We start from the raw sequence: 20170 nt of genomic DNA, 5'->3' as shown, positions 1-20170 counted from the left end.
TCGGAACTTCTCCGTGCTACGGTAGTAAAACAAAGGAAAAATTGAAAAAAAAAAAAAAACACACACACACACACACAATAAGGCAGTGTCGGGACTATACAAACGGGAGGATGGTGGGAAGCTCCAACCACCCTTTGGACGGAGAATATAAGATTTTCTAGAGACGTTTTCAATTCTTAGAGCATCCTTGTTGTATTATGGAAATGTAAAATTTATATAATATCACATGATTTTATATTTGACTATTTCTCTTAAAACTTATTTTTATATTGGATTATTCATCTATTAGCTAAAATAATAATAAAATATTAATAATTTAATAATAATATTTTTTCTAAATTAAGAGCTATAGGGAAATATTTTTATCTTTATTTTTTATTAATCGTACATATAATCTATTTTTAGGTAAGGTTAAAAGTTAATAAATTATATCAACCCACAATTATAACCCAAAAAAAAAAAATTAAGAAATTCTGCATTGCAAGAACTTTCTCAAACAAAATTTTTTTAGCCAAATGAGTTGAGAAAAATATTTTAGTCCCTAGTTCGGAGAGAGGGCCCACATGATTTCATTTCTAAAAGACTGTTCAAAGTGCTCACGAAGACAGAGCGAGTGTTCAGAATTAAAAAATTAAAGAAAGTATTTTTTAACAAAGCAAATAGAGAAAGAGAGAGTGTGTGTTCAGAGTTAAGAAAATAAATTTTACTCCATTTGATCTAGTTAGAGTGAAATTCAAATATGACATACAACACTAATTTATTATAATTAAAATTTATTTTTCTTATATTTACATAATTCAATATAGTATATTTTTAGACTCTATTATCTATTTTTTTTTTTTTTTGTTAGATTTACATTATTCAATGTCAATGGTCATTGCTCCACCCAGAATTAATTACGTTCTCAACTGTCAACCATCAGTTCCTGTGCTTTATTTTTTAATTTTGTACGTTTTTCGCGGAAGTCATAAAACTATAATGATTTCAACAAATTTTTTTTTATATAAAAAAAACAACCTTGATTAAGATGATCAAAGAAGCTTTTAATTAAATATCGATCTAACAACTTAGGACGAGCAACGTGTAATTAAATATACATGTATGAGTTTTAACTTTTATGAAGAATATTAATCATCATCTTCTCATCTTATAATGTGGTATTAGATGATTAGAAATTATTTATTATATTTTATTTATAAATCAATCATTTAATGTTATATTATGAGATAATGAAGAGATGATAAAAAAAAAAAAATGATGAATAGATTTTTTAAATTAAAAATAGTAAAAACGCCAGCAAAGAGCGATTGAGAAACCAAAAATCAGGACTGTCATATGTGTCTTCAGGTTATAACCTTAGAGTACACGTCTCTCTTTACCGTATGCAAGTGGATGGCTAGCCTCTTCAGCAACCGGAGCTCGCTTCACGTTGGATATCTTGTTCCATCCCCGCACGCAATAATGACATATCATGATGTACATGATCTTAATCGATGATGGAACAGAAGAATTCAGATCTTATCTCATTAGTAAGCCACCTGATCACCAAGAATAATTTGCACTAGTTTATTAATTAAATGATTGCAGGCGTAACACATTTTTTTTTTTTTTAAAAGAAAAGAAGACGGTATCATAATTTTAAGGAAAAATTTTCTTTTTTAATAGAAGAATACGGTGATTTCAGCATGACACATGGAGTTACAAATAATCATAAAACTCAAACCAAGCATAACAAAAAATAAAGTATTAACATAATAAAAAAACTCCAAACCTTATTAACCAAACTGACAAGAAGGATGTAAAATAAAAACCGTTTAACAAAATCAACCTGCACCTACTTTCTCCTCATATACCACAATCATCCTGTATCCAGTCTTATAAAACCTCTAGTCCCCCTTGGAAGGTCCAAAGCTGAGTAAGAGATAATTGTCCTACCTTTAGCACCAAGCTTCGCCAGGCTATCGACAACAGTATTATATTCCCTGTAAAAGTGTCTGCATGTAAAGCTTAAATCATCAAGAGAACTCATAATCTCCTCCTAGAAATCCTCCAAGTACCACAAACCACATCTCATATTCTTTACCCAATCTTTAATCAATTTGAAATCTATTTCAACTTCAATGGCATCAAAACCCATATTTCGAGCATGCCTCCGCATGAAACAAACCCATTATCTCCGATTGTAAGTACAACAACCAATAGGTATAGAAAAACCCAATCTCAAATCTTCAGTGTGATCCCTTATGACTCCCCTCGCACCTGATGCACCACGGTTCCCCAAAGAGCAGCCATCCATATTTAATTTACACCATCCTTTTTTTGGTTTATCCCGCTGCACATTTTTTTCTATTTTCCTTCTAGCCTGCATGATAGGAAGATTTAAAGACTGCAACATCTCCTCATCCCTTTTACTGAGATTTTCCTGGCCTTTCAGTTTTGAACCCACCCAAGACAACTAGTACTTAATAGAAAGCCATACTGATTCGACTGATTCCTGAATACCTCCATTCGAGCCTTGCACCTTCGCCACCATAGTTGCCAAGTAACAATAATAGGAAGGATACAAAGAGTCTGCCCTCTGCAAGAGGACCATTTTGCACGTCGAAACCAACACTCCACCTTTTCTTTCCATGACCTTCCTAACAAAGGCAGTATGCCTAGTTGAGAACAACATCGTCACCACATCTATGTAGCAAACTCTCCCAAAGCAAGAATGTGCTGCTGATCCTCAAAAGCACCCAAAGAGCAACAATCACACTGTGAGACTAGATTTATACCAACTCTTCAAAGCCTATCATCCACAGATAGGCAACCATGCATGACTTTCCACATCAGAACCAACATGTTTTTTGGAAGGAAAGGATGCAAAATCCATTCCGTCCATTGCACAGGAGGTGCATGAGTTTGAAGGCAATCCCAGGCACTCCGAGTTGTAAACTTCTCATATGCTCTCAAGGTCCAGATAAGAACATCATCTCCCACTTTTAAACTCCCTAATTTTTCAAGCAACACATCGATTTTCTCCATACCAACCAATTGTTGGAAAAGATCAATGTTCCACCCCTCCCCTGACTTGCACTCTGCCAACGTAAGAGAAGGGAAATCCGTAATCTCCTGTTGTTCACACAAAGGTCCCTCTCCCACCCAATGATCCCTAAAAAAAAAAGTTTCCATTCTTTACAAGCCACAAGGAATTTCTTTGCACAGTCGGGAGATTCTTTATAAGCATTTGCCAAAATCTAGTACCCTTAAGAGGATCAAAAGGCGAAATATGTACCGAACCCACATATTTTGCTAAGAAAAATTGAGCCCATAAAGATTGAACTTGTAGAAGATTCTATGCAAGCTTCATGTGTAGAGAATTTTGAACATCATGAAGATTTAGAAGTCCCACACCACCTTCCAATACCAGCTTACACATCTCATCCCACGAACACCATTTCTTTTTCGGTTTGCTGTCACTAACTCCCCAGAAAATTTACTAATTAATCTCTTAATCTTATCCAGCACAGTATCTGGCGTAGACAAAAAAGATAAACAGTGAATAAGGATGCTTTGTAAAACATGCTTGAGTAAAAGAAGTCTAGTGCCACTTGAAAGCAATTTTCCTTTCCAACCTTTTAATCTGCTTTAGATTTTATTCACTAACTCCTCAAAATGACGCGTCAACAATCACCCTGAACTAATAGGAACTCCCATGTATGTAAATGGTAATTTACCTTCAATAAATCCTGTTAGTCGAAGAAGCATGCGACGCCTTGCAGAAGTGATTTTAGTGGAGAAAATAATCGAAGACTTTGATTTATTCACAACCTGCCCAGACCATGCTTTATAATCTTGCAAAATCTTCATGATAGCTCGCATAGAAGCTTTTCCTCTATTAGAGAAAATTACAATATTATCTGCATATAACAAATGAGAGATTACAGGAGAACCCCTAGGATGGAGGAAAGGTTGAATTTTCCCAATAGAAACCTGTTTTTTAATCAGACGGGAGAGAATTTCTTCAACAATGATAAATAAATACGGAGAAAGGGGATCAACTTGTCGCAAACCCTTACCACCCTTGAAAAAACCTTTAGAAACTCCATTCATAACAATTGAAAACCAAGGGGTAGAGATGCACTACTTGATTAAACCACACACTGTTTCAGAAAAACCAAAGGAGACCAGGACATGAAGAAGGAACCTCCGGTCAATACTGTCATCGCCTTTGCCATATCTATTTTAAGCACCACATTCCCCACATGGATTGGCTTATTCAGTCCATGAATCAATTTTTGGGTCAAGCTAATATTCTCATAAATGCTACTTCCTGGGATAAAGGTACATTACTCTCGAGAAATAATAAGAGCAAGCAAAGGTGAGAGACGATTTACAATAATTTTTTAGCATACCTTATAAATAACCGAGCAAAGACTAATTGGACGGAACTTGTCAAAATTGGCTGGATTTGCAACTTTAGGAATGTGAACCAAATATAAAGCAGTATAAACCGAGGTAATTCACCACCACCAAAAAATTCTACCACCGCATCAATCACATATCTGCTAACAATGTGCCAACAAGCTTGGAAGAAATCCGAATTAAAACCATCCGACCCCGGGCAACTATCCACATGAACGGAACAAATCGCATCATATACCTTTGTTGGCAACGGAACCCTACACAGCACAACATTTTCCTCCTCATTGACAACCTTTTCCACTAAATCATCTAGGTTCGGGAGGTCACTACTCGGTCTAGCCTCCAAAATTTTTTTTAAAGTAATCCATAGCACCCTTATGAATCTGTTCAGGAAAGGTTAGACATCCTCTAGCCTCATCATCTTAATCAAATATCGATTTCTCTTACTAGCTGTACGAATGAAAGCCAACAGTTGCCTCTCCCTTTTATAACTAGGTTTGTTTTGCTTGTTGAGCCAAGCGAGTTTCTTCCCTTTCCATCTATAGCGAAAGTTCTAACTAGGATGCCAATAAATCAGACTTTAAGTCCTCCGAATAGCCATCCTGCAAACTGGCCTCTATCCTTTCAATACGAGACTCCAGTTCTTCAATATGTACCTGCATCCTCCTAAACACATGTTTATTCCAGACCTTCAGAGCAATTTTCAGCTGTTTAAGCTTACTAGCCAATCTGAATAGACCCAAACCAATGGTCTCTTCCTCACAAACTTGAGAAACAAGTTTCGAAAAACTGTCATGCGAAGTCCACATTTGCTGAAACTTGAAGAATGGGTAACCATAAGGGGCGCCACTCATGTCCAAATTAATAACCATTAGAGCATGGTCCGATGATGTGCGGGGAATATATTTCAAAGTAGCATCTGAAAAGGCATCCATAGCCTCCACATTCAAGAAAGATCGATCTAAATGATCCCAACTAGGAGTTATGTTTTGATGCCCATTACTCCAAGAAAAGGAGCTCCCAATGGATTGCATCTCGAAAAACCCGCAAGTATCAATACACAAATTGAACTCCTCCATAGCACTAGCTAGGCGAGTTCTATACCACATCTTTCTCAATCAAGTCACGTTATATAATCTTCTTAATTGTGAATGATCTACAGCTAATAGGGTTGTTAAGTTAAAAAAAAAAAAAAAAGGTCTGACCCAACCTGTTTTCTGAATTATCCAACTTGAAAAGCCGACCCGTTTATGGTTAAAATCGGAAACGGGTATCACCCGTTACTCGATTTTAACCAATTTCCATTTTAGAACGTATGTACGTGTGGAACCCGAATAGAAAAGTATTTTTAAACCCATAATTAATGCTAACTTCGGTGAGTGTCCTTCTAACAATATTATTTTCATTATAATATGGCATTTGACCCTTGATGAATATTATTATATTGAGCTATACCTTTTAGGATTCTTCCAAAAAGTGAGTCTCTCTCTCCCTTAGTCCCGTGAGTCTCTCTCTCTCTATTGTGCATGATTCTTATATTGAGCTCTGTCTCTCTCTTAGTCCCGTGAATCTCTCTCTCTACTGTGTAAACACCATCAACCATCTACTACTCTCCAGCTATCTCTCTCTCTTGAAACACAACCGGGCTTTCTTTCTAAAATTAGTTATGTTTCTCTCTATTTCTACACATATTTTGGGAAGGAAAGTTTCAAGAACGAAACAGAGCACTCTTCAAGCTCGCGATTGAGAATCAAGAAATCACCGTTCGGAAAATCAAGCCCAAGAACAGGAGATTCATGGTACAATAACCATCTTCCCTATTTCTTTCATTTTGTATCAGAGTCTTTCTTATTTTACTTTTCTGGATTTTTCTTCTGGGTCTAGTCAATGTGCTCTTTTTTTTTCAATGCTAATATCATATTTGACATCCGGGTTCCATTTGATTTCGATTTTAAGATGATTATCGTGTGTGTTTGATTGTGATTTGGAACTGGGTTAGTGAGAGAAATCTCCCATTTTTTTTTTAATGAAGTAATCAGTTAACAGGTAAGGTTAACGGGTTATCGGTAATGAAACAGATTCGGGTCGACAGCTACCATGCATATATATGCTTAATCATTTTGATAATTCCAATGTTGTCATATTTGTAGTACTACTTGCAAATATATATTCATATGATGAATATATATAAAAAAATGTTGAATACAACCGACTGGGGTAACTGTTGTGTAACCGTGTCCCACGTGGCTTAATGAAACGGTATGTTTCATTTGAGATATGCATTTACGAAGACATTTCGCCCATTATCTCCCACGAAGCATTTTCCCTTCACCCTTTTCCCCTTCTCCCCTCCACTTCGCTTGCTTCTCCTCTAATCTTCTTCATCTACCCTTCTCCATCTCCATCTTCGCTAGATCCTCTGAGTTTCCCTCTTCCTCCTTCCTCCTCAAGTTTCCTCCTCAAGATCTGTTTTCGTCTCCGCAAGTTTCACAAGTATGTTTCCTCTTCAACTCACGAAGCCTTATTTTTCCCCCTTCAAGCCACGAGCGATCGACTACAACAGAGAACTTAGTTTCACAAGTTTGTTTTCTCTGGTAATGTATGTATTATTGTGTTTGTATTGAAACTTCCCCTGTTTTTATTTTTGTGCTAATCGGCTTTCGACTACCTGCATCAACTAGTTTGAGTCTACAAATGTCCCGTGTCAAAGTGATGACTTTCTAGATATCTTGAGCGTTTCCGAATATTTTCTGGATTTGGGTAATCATTGAGTTGACGATCACGAAGAAATAAAGCGTACCCATGTGAGATTTGGTGTTTTTTCTCATTTGGGTCTGCTTAATTAGGTCGATATCTCGTGGAATCAGTCAAGTTCGATGTACTAATGTTAGTCTTATGCTGGTCTTTAGGTTGTCTATTGCAATGGATTGATGGTCTTTGAAGGTGTTTAAAAATGGATACAAAAGAAGATGCCGAGGTGCAAGATGAGTTGCCTTCATCATCGATGTTGGTATTGAAGAGTATTTCCGAGGGGTTCGATTATCGAGGAACATCAACTGTTAACGCATGCACGGGACTAGGAATTGGTTAAAGTTTTCACATGTGCTTGCCGTGTGTTCTTAGTCATTTGCAACTAAAGTTGCTTTTGTTTATTTATTTATTCTGGAATGGAAACTTTGATCACTGCCACAATTTTGTTGTTCTTAACTTCTTATTGTTTGCGCGACGTGTAATAAAGCAAGTATTTCTAAGTTTTGGTTGAGACACTGCCTTTAATTATAAGTTTAATTTTTTTGGCTTATAAGATACTAAATTTGTGTGGAAGACCTTTGGTGTAGGAAGTTGAATGCCCAATGAGTGGCCACGGAGGCACGAACTTTTGTGTTGCCCATGGTGGTGGAAAGAGATGTGCAGTGCCAAGCTACACAAAGAGTGCACGTGGCCGCACTGATTGTTGTGTCAAGCATGGGGGAGGGAAGCGGTGCAAGTTTGAGAAGTGTGGGAAGAGTGCCTAAGGGAGTACAGATTTCTGCAAGGCTCACGGCGGGGGCAAGCGATGCACTTGGGGAGAGGGGAAATGTGAGAAATTTGCAAGGGATAAGAGTGGTCTTTGTGCTACTCACAGTAGCATGGTCCTGGAGCGGGAGACAAACAAGGGAGGCATGATTGCATCGGGTCTGTTCAAGGGCGTTGTGACTGGTGCTTCAATGGCAGGGAGCAATAGTAGGTTTGGAAACAGTAGTTCTTTATTCAGAGTCAGTGTTGCACCTATCAGGATTGAGTTGCTGCAATGGCCGGCAAAAAGAGCACATCTCATACCCCTGCATGTATTGGTTCCTCCTCTATCAATGAGTCCAAACCCAGAAGCGAACTTCTGAAATATGAAATCTCAACTTTTCCTCCTTTCTGTTTTGTCTGTTTTGTATTTTTTTTAATGTGTCAACCACGGTTCCCCCACGATTTCGTGGGTCGGTTGCCGATAGCACTGCAGATATATATAAATATATATATATATATATATATATGCTGTTTATCATGCATGATTTCCAGCTACTGAGCTACCTGTGACAAAAAGAATTTAAAACCTGAATTAGCTAGCAATCGAGAATTAGCAATAATGGTCTAATTACTGATTATATATCCTAATAATGGTCTTATATATAATATATAAGGATCATCTAGTTTTTTAATAGACTGTTTACAAGGGGCACTACATCTCCACTCAAAGATTACTCCACTGCGCAGTCAAGAAGCGAGCTAGAAAACCAACCAATGCTATAAACTTTGAGCAATTATATGTTTATTATTATTATTATTATTTTTACTTATACGAGTTTACGTGGTACATCTTAATGATTTCATAAGTTAATTATTTAAATAAATTTACATAAAATATGTATGATACTAGATGACAAAATTCAATTGGAAAATAGTACTTATCTTCAATTATTATATAGAATTGCACAGTCTCTTTTTAAATTAGAGTAATAATTTATATAAGTCCCAAATAAAAAACTCCAATACAACTCCTTATAAAAAAAGGACTCCACTTTCAAAAAATATAAAAAATTATTTTTTATTAGTAATAGCTACTTTTTTTATAAAAGATTTGTATAAGATTTGTCTATTTAAAATTTTTAACTAGCATTATTCTTTAAATTATTATATATATTTTTTTTCCCTTTCCCCCTTTTCTTATGAATTATATCATTTTCCTTATTTTGGATTTTTTCTGTTTGCACCAATTAAAGTGGCATATCTCATAATTATTAATTTATGAAGTTATCTTTTTGTTGTCTCATTCAAAATAAAACAGGAAGTACAATTTCAAGCACAGTCCAAATTCCAAACCTCCCGATAATCCAAATTCATAATAAGCACAATCCAAATTAAGGGTTAGTTTAGTTACATAAAATTAAACTATCTCATCTCATTTCATCTCATATAATTATTATAATTTTTTTAAACTCTTACACGAAATATAATAAATAATTTAATTTTTTTAAATTCTTAAATAAAAATTATATTATAATAATATTTTATTTAATTTTTAACAAAATATTTTTCATCTCATTTAAATTGCGCAAACAAATGAGGCATGAACTTTTCCGACCCGATACTTGCCCCAAGTCCGCTTGTAACTAGCAAGTCTCAATATATTAAGGAAAATACTACTTTACCCACTTGGTTTGACAGTCCTATTTAAATTTTATTTTATTTTTTATTTAGTGATTAAAGAAATGATTTTAAATATATTGATGTATTTTTTTATGTTTTAAAAATATTTAAAAATATTAAAAAAATATAAATAAATAAATAAAAAAACGCCTGGACTTTAGCGGTAAAGGGGAGGCGGCGTAGTAGCCCCACCCAAATATTAATGTGTTTGATTCCGCCTCCGTGAATTTCGAAGGGAAACCCCGCTTGCAGGGCTTTACAATTTGCATCCCCTCAGTCTCTCTCTCAAAATGGCGAATCAACACCATTCATCGTCGTCGCGGCCATCGCTCCTCGAGGCAGTACCTCTCATGGTCGTTGTCCTGATAGCAGCTCATGTCCTCGCTTTGGTACAGAAACCCCTTCTTTATCCCTTTCATATTTACTTTCTTCCTTTCCCTTCTTCATCTAGTTCCAAGCGAATATGTTATTTACCGTCCATTTGTTTTATTCTCCTTCCAGGTATACTGGATTTACAGACTAGCCTCCGAGAAACAGCCTCAGAGGAGAAAGGCACACTAAGGAACACTTCAATTTTGATGCACAGAAGATGAAGAAGGTTGGTAAAACCCTAATTCGTAGTTTACTCTAAAAATACAAAATAATGGCAACGATTTTTTGTTAGTATAATTCGTTGGCAGTGCCCATTTTTTTTAAGGAAACATACACACTCAACAACAAATTTTGAATTTTCATAATCAGTGTAAGTATTCAATTGCTTGGTATGTAAATAGGCTTTGATCTGGTGTCAATCGATGGCTCATACGGTTTAAGCGAAGCTAACTGATACTGATCCGGGTGGTTCTTCGGTCTTGGTTGCTGAAAACTTGAAATTGTCAGAGGACTTCTTTTCTTCTTGCAGTTTAAGGAAGTAGTTGCTGTAACATTCTCCTGTTAGCCGGTGTTGCATCTCCTTGTTTCTTCTTTCATTGTGTAGGTTCTGTTTGGTTGCTGAGAAAATTAGAACAAGAACAAACTACTAGCTTCTTTTGCGCAGTCGTAGATATACATTTCCTACAGTAGCTCTACTCCGGGCTCGGTTTGGTTGCCTTGGAAATGTAAGGGAAAAAAAAAAGGAAAGGGCACTCGCACGAATGCTGTTCTTTATTCGAATTTCATCATCTTGTCACACTAGTTGATTTGTTATATTTTTAAATTATTTTTCGTAGGTTTGAAAAAAAATAATCGTCTAAGTGGTTTCATAAATAATAATAATAAAAAAAGCAGCAATACTCTCAAAATATCCAAACAAGGTGACATTGATATATATTTAGAAATTAGTACTGAGTTCTGAGTTTCCTGTTATAGACTTATGACCGTGAGTGAGCCGAGTTAGAGTGAGTTTAGACTAGTCAAACTATGTTTATATTTCTATTGTGCGCATGCTACAGACAAAACAATGTGGGATTGCTGCGGTTATCTACATGGAAATTCTAGGTTGAAAGTACCTGATTTTTTTCTTTTTCACTTGAATTATACGCCTGATCCACCTCCCAATGTATCCAAAAAAAAAGAAAGAAAAAAAAAAAACCTGATCCACCTTAATCACGGGAAAAATGTTCGAACAAAAGAAAGAAAACGCTACAACAAATAGGGGGAGGATGAGATGTAACCCACTCCATCCCAAAACTGCTGGCACGTGATCTCAACGTGCTATAACAGTTGCGTCGGATGTTTTCTGGTCGTCAGTAAGACTATTGGCATTGATCTAGTCAAATATTAGTGCCTAATCAAATTTTGGTTAAGTAGCTCAAAAATGGTTTGCAGTGGAGTAGTTAAAATTCCAAGGCTCAACTTTTGAGCTACAGTAAATCTATCTCTTTCTTCAAATTTGGCTAGTCACTATTCATCTTTCAAATAATATTTTATTCTAAAATTACTTTCAATGGCTAGTATTGGATATTTAGATTGAAGAAAAAAAATAGTTGAAAAATAATAATTTTAAGTAAAAATTAAATTATTAATTAATATATAGTATATTTGTAAAATAAAAAAATTATTATTAAAATATCTAATATTATATTATTATTTTGATTTTTGGATTGATAGTCTAATGTGGATTAACTTTTAATAGACTAATAGTTTTGGCTTTAGCCAAAATTTCAATTTTTAGTTAAATTTTGGGCTTGACAATGGCTAGATAATTGTGAATGCTCTAATATATGCTATTTGATGCTCCCTCTCCATCTATGTTATTGAGGACAAGGATTTGGTCTATTCTTTAAAATTTTCAAAGGAAAATGCTGGGGACCGATGAATTGGACCCCCAAAATGACCGATACTTAGTTTTTATTTTTTACTTTTGAAAAATAGTTGAGGAAGTGTTTATTAGTGAATTGATTCTTTTTTTTTTTTTTTTGAAGAAAAACATGTTTGAAAATGTTAAAAAGATATTTGAAAAAAAAAAGATTTTTTGAACCCTTATCGGTCCAGTTACCGATACCTTTTATCAGTATCGGTGTAGGACCCAAATTCAAAACAACAAATTACAGTGTACCATAACTATTCTCTTCTAACGATTGCACCACAATCTCTAAGGCTATGTTTGGATGATGAGCTAAGTTGAGTTAAATTATTTATGAAGAGTAGTGAATTGAGATGATGAAGAGAGTTTTGTGGGGGGCCATTTAAGATGAGTTTGATGAGTTTGTGTTTCGATGTTAAGATGAGTTTATATGTATTTATATAAAATTGAAAAATGTCGTGGGTCCTGCGTGTAAAGAGGTGTTGAGTTGAAAAAGATCATGGGTCTTACGTGTAAAGAAGTCTTGAGTTAAGTAATGTTTAGTGATTTGAGAATTGTATGTTATGGATATTGGGTTAGGCTTAAATTTGAACTCAACTCAGATGAGTTCAGTAGTTGCTTCTATTTTCCAAACTAAAGTCTCCTAGCATATTGTCAAAACTCGTCATTTAAGACCGTACTACCAAGACCGAGAATGGAGAATGGATGGGGATCAATCTTTTGGTCTCATAAAATGGGGTTTTTTTGGTTGTTGTACTTGTTGCGATGGATTATTTGTCAAAGAACCCCATCCATTCCCTGTGTATCTTGATCATTGTATGTTAATGGAATGCATACTTGAGTTTTTTTTTTTTTTAAAAAAAACCGATCCATATAAACAACAAGAGATAACCAAAGACGCGAACATTGTAGAACTCTTTCATTTATTCGAATGAGCTAGAACTTCATGTGTGTTTTGATTTCATATATTGGAAATGTAGCAACAGCAGGTATGATCATCGATGCACCCGCCATTAATACTTTCGCCATACTGGCTAACACAGCTTTCAACGCATGCCAGCTTTGTGCAATTCACAATATTGATGGTGGGATTGGAGCATTCTTGCGCCTTCACTAAGGTAGTACCTGTTTAAAAAGGAAATTAACTAAACATATACACCCATGAATTTAAAGTTTCAATCAAAATATAGTGAATGCAATATACGTAGGCTTCATCTGCAGTATGTGCTAGACGAGCCTCTCTCTCTCTCTCTCTCTCTCTCTCTCTAAAGAATAAAAATAAAAATAGAAGTTAGATGAAGGAGGCACATGGAAAGCTTTGAAAAAGAAATATATTTAAAAATTATGATATGTTCTTTCATCTTTAATATTTGATCAAATGTAAGATCATTTTCTCTGTTTTCTTTTTCCAAAGAATTAAATTGTCAATGATCATATGTATATAAAGGCTATAAACTATTAAAACCCACTGATTATGAAGAATAGGAACTTCGTTTATAAAGAGGAAGTAATTACCAGTTGAAAAAACTAAGAGAAACACCACAAGGAGGGGGAAAGCTGGAAAGAACTTCATGTTTGCAATGCACAAGCTGGAGAGACACCAGTTGAAAAAAAATGCACGCTTTCGTCTTCTTTATGACACTCTCAGCCTTGATTATATGGGTATTTATAAATACTCAGTGGTAGGGTATTACGATCTGTACTTCCCTTTTTGAAAAAAAAGCTATTAATGCCGAATCTCATTTGGGATATTATTCCATAAGCAAGCCTTTTTTTTTTATTATTCTCCCTATAATCATATCTGTTTGCTTGCAATTGGAGTGTACGTTGCTATTGATCAATTAATTCAGGACTGGTTTTGGGTTTTAACAGATTTGCTCTCTACTTGAGAAATTAACCATTGACCACACTGACCCATTTTTCAATTTGTTTTCGCTTTGCAACAGATCTGTCCCATTTACTAATTGAGTTGGGCCAACCATACCCACTATTTTTCGAGAAATAATATTTATAATTAAAAAGTGTGTAAAAATTATAAGCATTTTTTTTTAAAAAATAAGTGAATATGAGAAGAGTAATGTTAGATACAGTCATAGATTGTGCAAACGTCAAGCACTCCTTTTAAAAAAGAAGGAGTCTAACATTCAAAAAATTTATTATTATTATTATTATTATTATTTTATGTTGGCTCTATATTTACTCAATTTTTTTAAATGAGTACGCAATACTTGCACACTTTATAACTGCAAATATCATTTTCATGTGCACTACCATTTAAAAATTAATTTTTTCATGGTAGATCTCACTTTTTTTCAAAAAGAATATACGGTGCTTATAAATTCTATGACTGAATCTAACATTACTCTTATTTTGCAACTGAATATAGGTGGGTCAATACTTTTCTCTAGAAAATTATGAGGCTCTACTTTTGAGCTACAATAAATCCATCCATTTTTCCAAATTTGGCCAACTGTTATTCATCTTCCAAACAATATTTTACTCTAGAAATATTCCCAATGGCTATTATTGGATAATTAGGTTGGGCAAAAAATCAATTGAGAAATAATAATTTGAAGTAAAAATTAAATTCTTAATTAATATATGTAGTAAATTTGTGAAATATAAAAAAATTTTAAAAATTATTATGAAAATATTTAATATTATATTATTATTTTGACTTTTAGATGGATAGTCCATGTGGGTTAACCTCTCAAATGGTTTTGATTTTAGCCAAAATTTCAACTTTTAATCAAATTATAGACTTGACAATAACTAGACAATTGCCAAAGCTCTAGGTCCGGTTTGGATTCACAACCCATCTCAATTCATCTCAACTCATCTCACTACTATTCACTAGTATTCATCAACTTTAACTCACAAATCTTACTACTATTCACAATCCATCTCACTATTATTCACAACTCATCTCAACTCATCTTCGAATCTAAATGAGGTCCTAGTATAGCCTATTCAATGCCACCTCTCCATCGATGTTATTCAGGACAAGGATTTGGTCTATTCTTTAAAAATTTCAAAGGAAAATGTTGGGGGGACCAATGAATTGGAACCTCTAAATCGACCGATACTTAGTTTTTTTTTTTTTTAGATAATTGTTAAGGAAGTGTTTATTAATGAATTTATATTTTTTCTTTTAAAGAAAAACATGTTTAAAGATGTTCAAAAAATATGTAAAAATTTTTTTTACCCTTATCGATCCAGCTATCGGTACCTTTTATCGGTGGTGGTAGCAGGACCCAATTTCAAAACAACAAATTATAATGTACCACAACTAATCTCTTCTAGCGATTGCACCACAGTCTCTAGGCTATGTTTAGATGATGAGCTGAACTGAGGTGATTTGAGTTCTTTATAAATAGTAATAAGTTGAGATGGTAGAGTAAGTTTTGTGGAGCCCACCTAAGATGAGTTTTATAACTCTATGTCCCACACATTTATATGGGTTTAGAATAGCTCAATACTTATCACTTAATTGATGAGTCACAATAGGATAAGATTAATTCCAATGAGATAAGATTAACTTTATATCTAATCAGAGTGGGGCACAAAATCTCTAGATTTTTTATGGCCAGAAGTCTATAAATAGTACTAAAGGGTTAAGGGTTTTCACCTACAACATTATTGTGCCTTTAGCTATTAGGAGACACTTGGATGTAAAGTTGTTAGGATGATCATTCTTTCATAGTCAGGTTAGATTCTCTATCAAATTGTAATGGCGGGAGGTACGTTTTCTAACTGTTATTATTTTATTATCGTGGATCATATAAAATTGAAGATCTGATTATTAACGTTTATGTTAATATATTTAACATATGGTATCAGAGGCAGGTTATAGATTTTTTATTTTCTCGATAAAATATAGATTTGATATTATTGTATATTAATTTAACATCATAATACCATGTACTTCTCCCATTTTATGTTGATATATTTATGTAAAAGAAAAAATTTCACATGATTGTTCATGATTCTACGAAGTATTGATGCATTTGCTTCAATCTTTGCTTGGGTTTTATTTTATTTTCTCGCTCATTGTTTGCACTGTGTTGGTAATTGAAGAGTTGATGTATGTATTAAAAGTATATGGTGTAATGTGGCCGAAGTCCCTTATCGGCGACTTGAGATGTATTGCGGCTTTAAAAGGCGGCGTAAAGGGGCTGAGAAGCCCGGATTGACTAATAAGGATTTTCTGTGGGTTTCCGTTGTTACAAAAGAAAAATTAGAGAGATGGAGCCAGAGTGGGGACTGGAAGGGGTGGTGCAAGATGGTCGGAGTGCCATGTTGGCACCTCAGAATGGGAAATCGCTGTCACCACCATATAGATTCTCGGTATTTTGGCTCGATCCATCTCTCAGAAGGTTTTTTTTTTTAATACTATAAAGTACATTATTTGGTTCCAAGAGGAGGCTGAGAACCTCCTTGCTGGCACCTCTGTAGCGGTGGCAAAGGGCTTTAAAGCCCAATGGCCGCGGCGGTATTCTGGCAAACAAAAGAAAAAAAAGGGGACAATGAGTTTAACGTCAATAACGGGAGGAAGCCGTCGACAACGGGAAAGGGGGCAATGAACATTGATTTGAAAGAGATTTCAAATAAACCCGAAAGAACTCATTAATGATCACTATAGCATTAGTAGCTCATTATGGTATAGAGTTACATCAAATAGAAGTGAAAATAATTATAGAGTGAAAGTATGAAGTCTACAAGAAACAAATAAAATGATTACTTAGAAAATGTAATAGATTTTTTAAAAATTAGTATTAGAAATTTAATAATACCAATACTGATTTTGGATTTAAGAAAAATATTTATTATTAATGTATATACCCTAAGATTAGTGAGAGTATATTTATATTTATGGTCATTCATGTATACGATTTTTTGGACAGTATGAACTGTGGTTTGTAGTATGACATTAAAGTTATGTTTCTAAATAACTTTAAAAATGAAATTTATGAACGAGATATCATTCATAATTGAGATTGAATTTTAATACCAAGACGATGGCTGTTAGGATTGTCTCAGTATAGTTACATAGAGTTTTAGAAGATTTTACATGAATAATTATTGTTCAATAGATGCTTTAAAAATAAAATGTGACATGCTCAGTGTTTTACAGTGTTCTCGAATTGATTAGGCTGTTAAAGAAATTCTGTATATGATTGTTATAATAAATTTGATGATTGCACAAACTTGTATATGATTGAACATCAGTTTTTTAATTGGCATTCTTGGTTGTTGCCAAAGTAATCCAATGATATTTGACCCAAACGCTGTGAAAAAAAGTGTAAGGTTATTTGCAAAAAATTAAAGACTTTATTGTTTCCTTAAGAAGAATTGATACTCTTAAGGTAACTGGATATTCAGATCCTATTTTGTGGGATTACTCTAATGATGAAAAATACAATTATGGTTATATATTTTATTATCTGGTAGAGTTATTTTATGAAAAAGTATGAGGAAAATCTCTTATTGCTTCATGTGCAATGGGGACTAAGTTTGTGTTATATTTTGATGCCACAATGTATGGTATCTGACTGAGGAAGTTTATTTTAAAACTTGAAAATGTCGACTTATAGCCAAGCCGCTAAGAAAGTATTGCAAGAATTCTTCAAAATATTTTTCTCCAAATGATAAGTATTTAATGAATACATAAGTGTTAAGAAGAAATTACAAAAAAAAAAAATATGTTCATAACAATAGTGTATTAATGATTATACTTTAAATGACACGTTGAAAAGATAGATCATATACTTATACCCATGATATGAACATGTTAAAGATATTATTGATATGCTGAGTATTTTTTTACTGGACATTAAAAGATATCTATTATGGTTGTTTCTGGTTTCTTATATTTCCACTTTATATGTACATTAAATGGTGTAGATGAATGATGACAAGATAAAATCTACAATAGACATGAATTGGAACCCAAGGCAATACAATATTAGCCTTAATTGTTCCAATTAAAAATCATGTTGGATTTAGTTACTAGTGTTGTGGTACATGTAAGGGAATTTGTTGGTCATATAATAGAGGACCGTCATGACCTGCATTGGTAGCTGGTTTGACATTGATATTACAGAACTCGTGTAATGTATTTTGAGCTGTGAAAGTTTTCTGGAAATGAATTTGCATAGTCTGGTTAATTTCTTGTAATAAACCCACGAACAGAAAATATTATTTTATGTGCGTATGAGCCAAGTGGGAGAATGTGAGTTTTATTTAAACTCTATGTCTCACACACCTATATCTTGATGGTTTATAATAGCTCAATACTTATCACTTAATTGATGAGTCACAATGTGATAAGATTAATTCTATATCTGATCACAGTGGGACACAAAGTCTCTAGATTTCTTGATGGTCATAATTCTATAAATAGTACTGATGGGTTAAGGGTTCTCACTTACAACATCATTGTACCTCTAGTCATTAGGAGACACTCGGAGGTAAAGTTGTTAGGGCGATCCTTCTCTCATAGTCAGGTCAGATTCTCTATCAAACTGTAATGGCGGGAGATATGTTTTCTATCTGTTATTATTTTATTATCATGAATCATAAAAAATTGAAGATCCGATTATTAACATTCATATTAAAATATTTAATATTTAAATGTGTTTGAATATTAAGATGAGTTTAGATGTATTTATGAAAAGTTGAAAAATATTGTGAGTCTCGCATGTAAAGAGGTGTTGAGTTAAAAAAGGTTGTGGGTACCACGTGTAAAAAGGTCTTGAGTTGAGTGATGTTTAGTGATTTGAGAGTTGTGTGTTTAGATGTTGGGCTATGTTTAAATTTGAACTCAACTCAGATAAATTCAGCTGCTTCGATGTTCCAAATGTAAGTCTCGTAGCATATTGTAAGAAGTCGTCATTTAAAACCGTATTCCCAAAACCAAGAATGGATGGGATCAATCTTTGGGTCTCATAAAATGGGGTTTTTGTTGTTGTTGTTGTACTTGCTGCGATGGATTGTTTGTCAAAGAAACCCGTCCAGTCCCTGTCTATCTTGATCATTGTAGGTTAATGGAATGCATACTTGAGTTAAAAAAAAAATAAAAAAAAAAATAAGATAACCAAAGACGCGAACATCATAGAACTCTTTCATTTATTCGAATGAGCTAGAACTTCGTATGTGTTTTGATTTCATATATTGGAAATGTAGCAACAGCAGGTATGATCATCAATGCACCCGCCATTAATACTTCCGCCATACTGGCTAACACAGCTTTCAACGCATGCCAGCTTTGTGCAATTCACAATATTGATGGTGGGATTGGAGCATTCTTGCGCCTTCACTAAGGTAGTACCTGTTTAAAAAGGAAATTAACTAAACATATACACCCATGAATTTAAAGTTTCAATCAAAATATAGTGAATGCAATACACGTAGGCTTCATCTGCAGTATATGCTAGACGAGCCTCTCTCTCTCTCTCTCTCTCTCTCTCTCTCTAAAGAATAAAAATAAAAATAGAAGTTAGATGAAGGAGGCACATGGAAAGCTTTGAAAAAGAAATATATTTAAAAATTATGATATGTTCTTTCATCTTTAATATTTGATCAAATGTAAGATCATTTTCTCTGTTTTCTTTTTCCAAAGAATTAAATTGTCAATGATCATATGTATATAAAGGCTATAAACTATTAAAACCCACTGATTATGAAGAATAGGAACTTCGTTTATAAAGAGGAAGTAATTACCAGTTGAAAAAACTAAGAGAAACACCACAAGGAGGGGGAAAGCTGGAAAGAACTTCATGTTTGCAATGCACAAGCTGGAGAGACACCAGTTGAAAAAAAATGCACGCTTTCGTCTTCTTTATGACACTCTCAGCCTTGATTATATGGGTATTTATAAATACTCAGTGGTAGGGTATTACGATCTGTACTTCCCTTTTTGAAAAAAAAGCTATTAATGCCGAATCTCATTTGGGATATTATTCCATAAGCAAGCCTTTTTTTTATTATTATTCTCTCTATAATCATATCTGTTTGCTTGCAATTGGAGTGTACGTTGCTATTGATCAATTAATTCAGGACTGGTTTTGGGTTTTAACAGATTTGCTCTCTGCTTGAGAAATTAACCATTGACCACACCTGACCCATTTTTCAATTTGTTTTCGCTTTGCAACAGATCTGTCCCATTTACTAATTGAGTTGGGCCAACCATACCTAGTATTTTTATGAGAAATGATATTTATAATTATAAAGTGAGTAAATATTATATACTCATTTTTTTTAAAAAAGTAAGTGAATATGAGAACAGTAATATTAAATACA

The 20170-nt window shown here is 33.9% G+C and overlaps 1 protein-coding gene and 2 long non-coding RNA genes across 4 annotated transcripts; 1 reads left to right on the top strand and 2 right to left on the bottom strand.

Moving 5' to 3' along the window:
- Positions 1-4964: 4964 nt before the first annotated feature.
- LOC121262689 lies at positions 4965-5486 on the bottom strand. The gene has a single exon (XM_041165276.1). The coding sequence runs from the start codon at positions 5484-5486 to the stop codon at positions 4965-4967; it is 522 nt and encodes a 173-aa protein (XP_041021210.1).
- Positions 5487-9787: 4301 nt separating this feature from the next.
- On the top strand, positions 9788-10742 carry LOC121263817. Of its 2 annotated transcripts, XR_005940354.1 has the most exons (3): positions 9788-9974; positions 10087-10183; positions 10359-10742. It is a non-coding gene; the product is annotated as an uncharacterized LOC121263817 (long non-coding RNA). The 2 variants fall into 2 exon arrangements; XR_005940353.1 differs by having other exon boundaries at positions 10087-10742.
- A 2036-nt stretch (positions 10743-12778) lies between these two features.
- On the bottom strand, positions 12779-13496 carry LOC121263818. The gene is made up of 2 exons (XR_005940355.1): positions 13385-13496; positions 12779-12994 (listed from the first exon to the last, which is right to left on the bottom strand). It is a non-coding gene; the product is annotated as an uncharacterized LOC121263818 (long non-coding RNA).
- Positions 13497-20170: the final 6674 nt, after the last annotated feature.

This window comes from Juglans microcarpa x Juglans regia, chromosome 4S, assembly GCF_004785595.1.
Source record: "Juglans microcarpa x Juglans regia isolate MS1-56 chromosome 4S, Jm3101_v1.0, whole genome shotgun sequence".
Classification (NCBI taxonomy): Eukaryota; Viridiplantae; Streptophyta; class Magnoliopsida; order Fagales; family Juglandaceae; genus Juglans; species Juglans microcarpa x Juglans regia.
Note: the sequence above shows the minus strand (reverse complement) of the source record. Positions and strands in the feature narration are given on the sequence as shown.

Coding starts and splice junctions, on each gene's coding strand:
- LOC121262689 (XM_041165276.1), bottom strand. CDS start 5,486: ATGGAGGAGTTCAATTTGTGTATTGATACTTGCGGGTTTTTCGAGATG.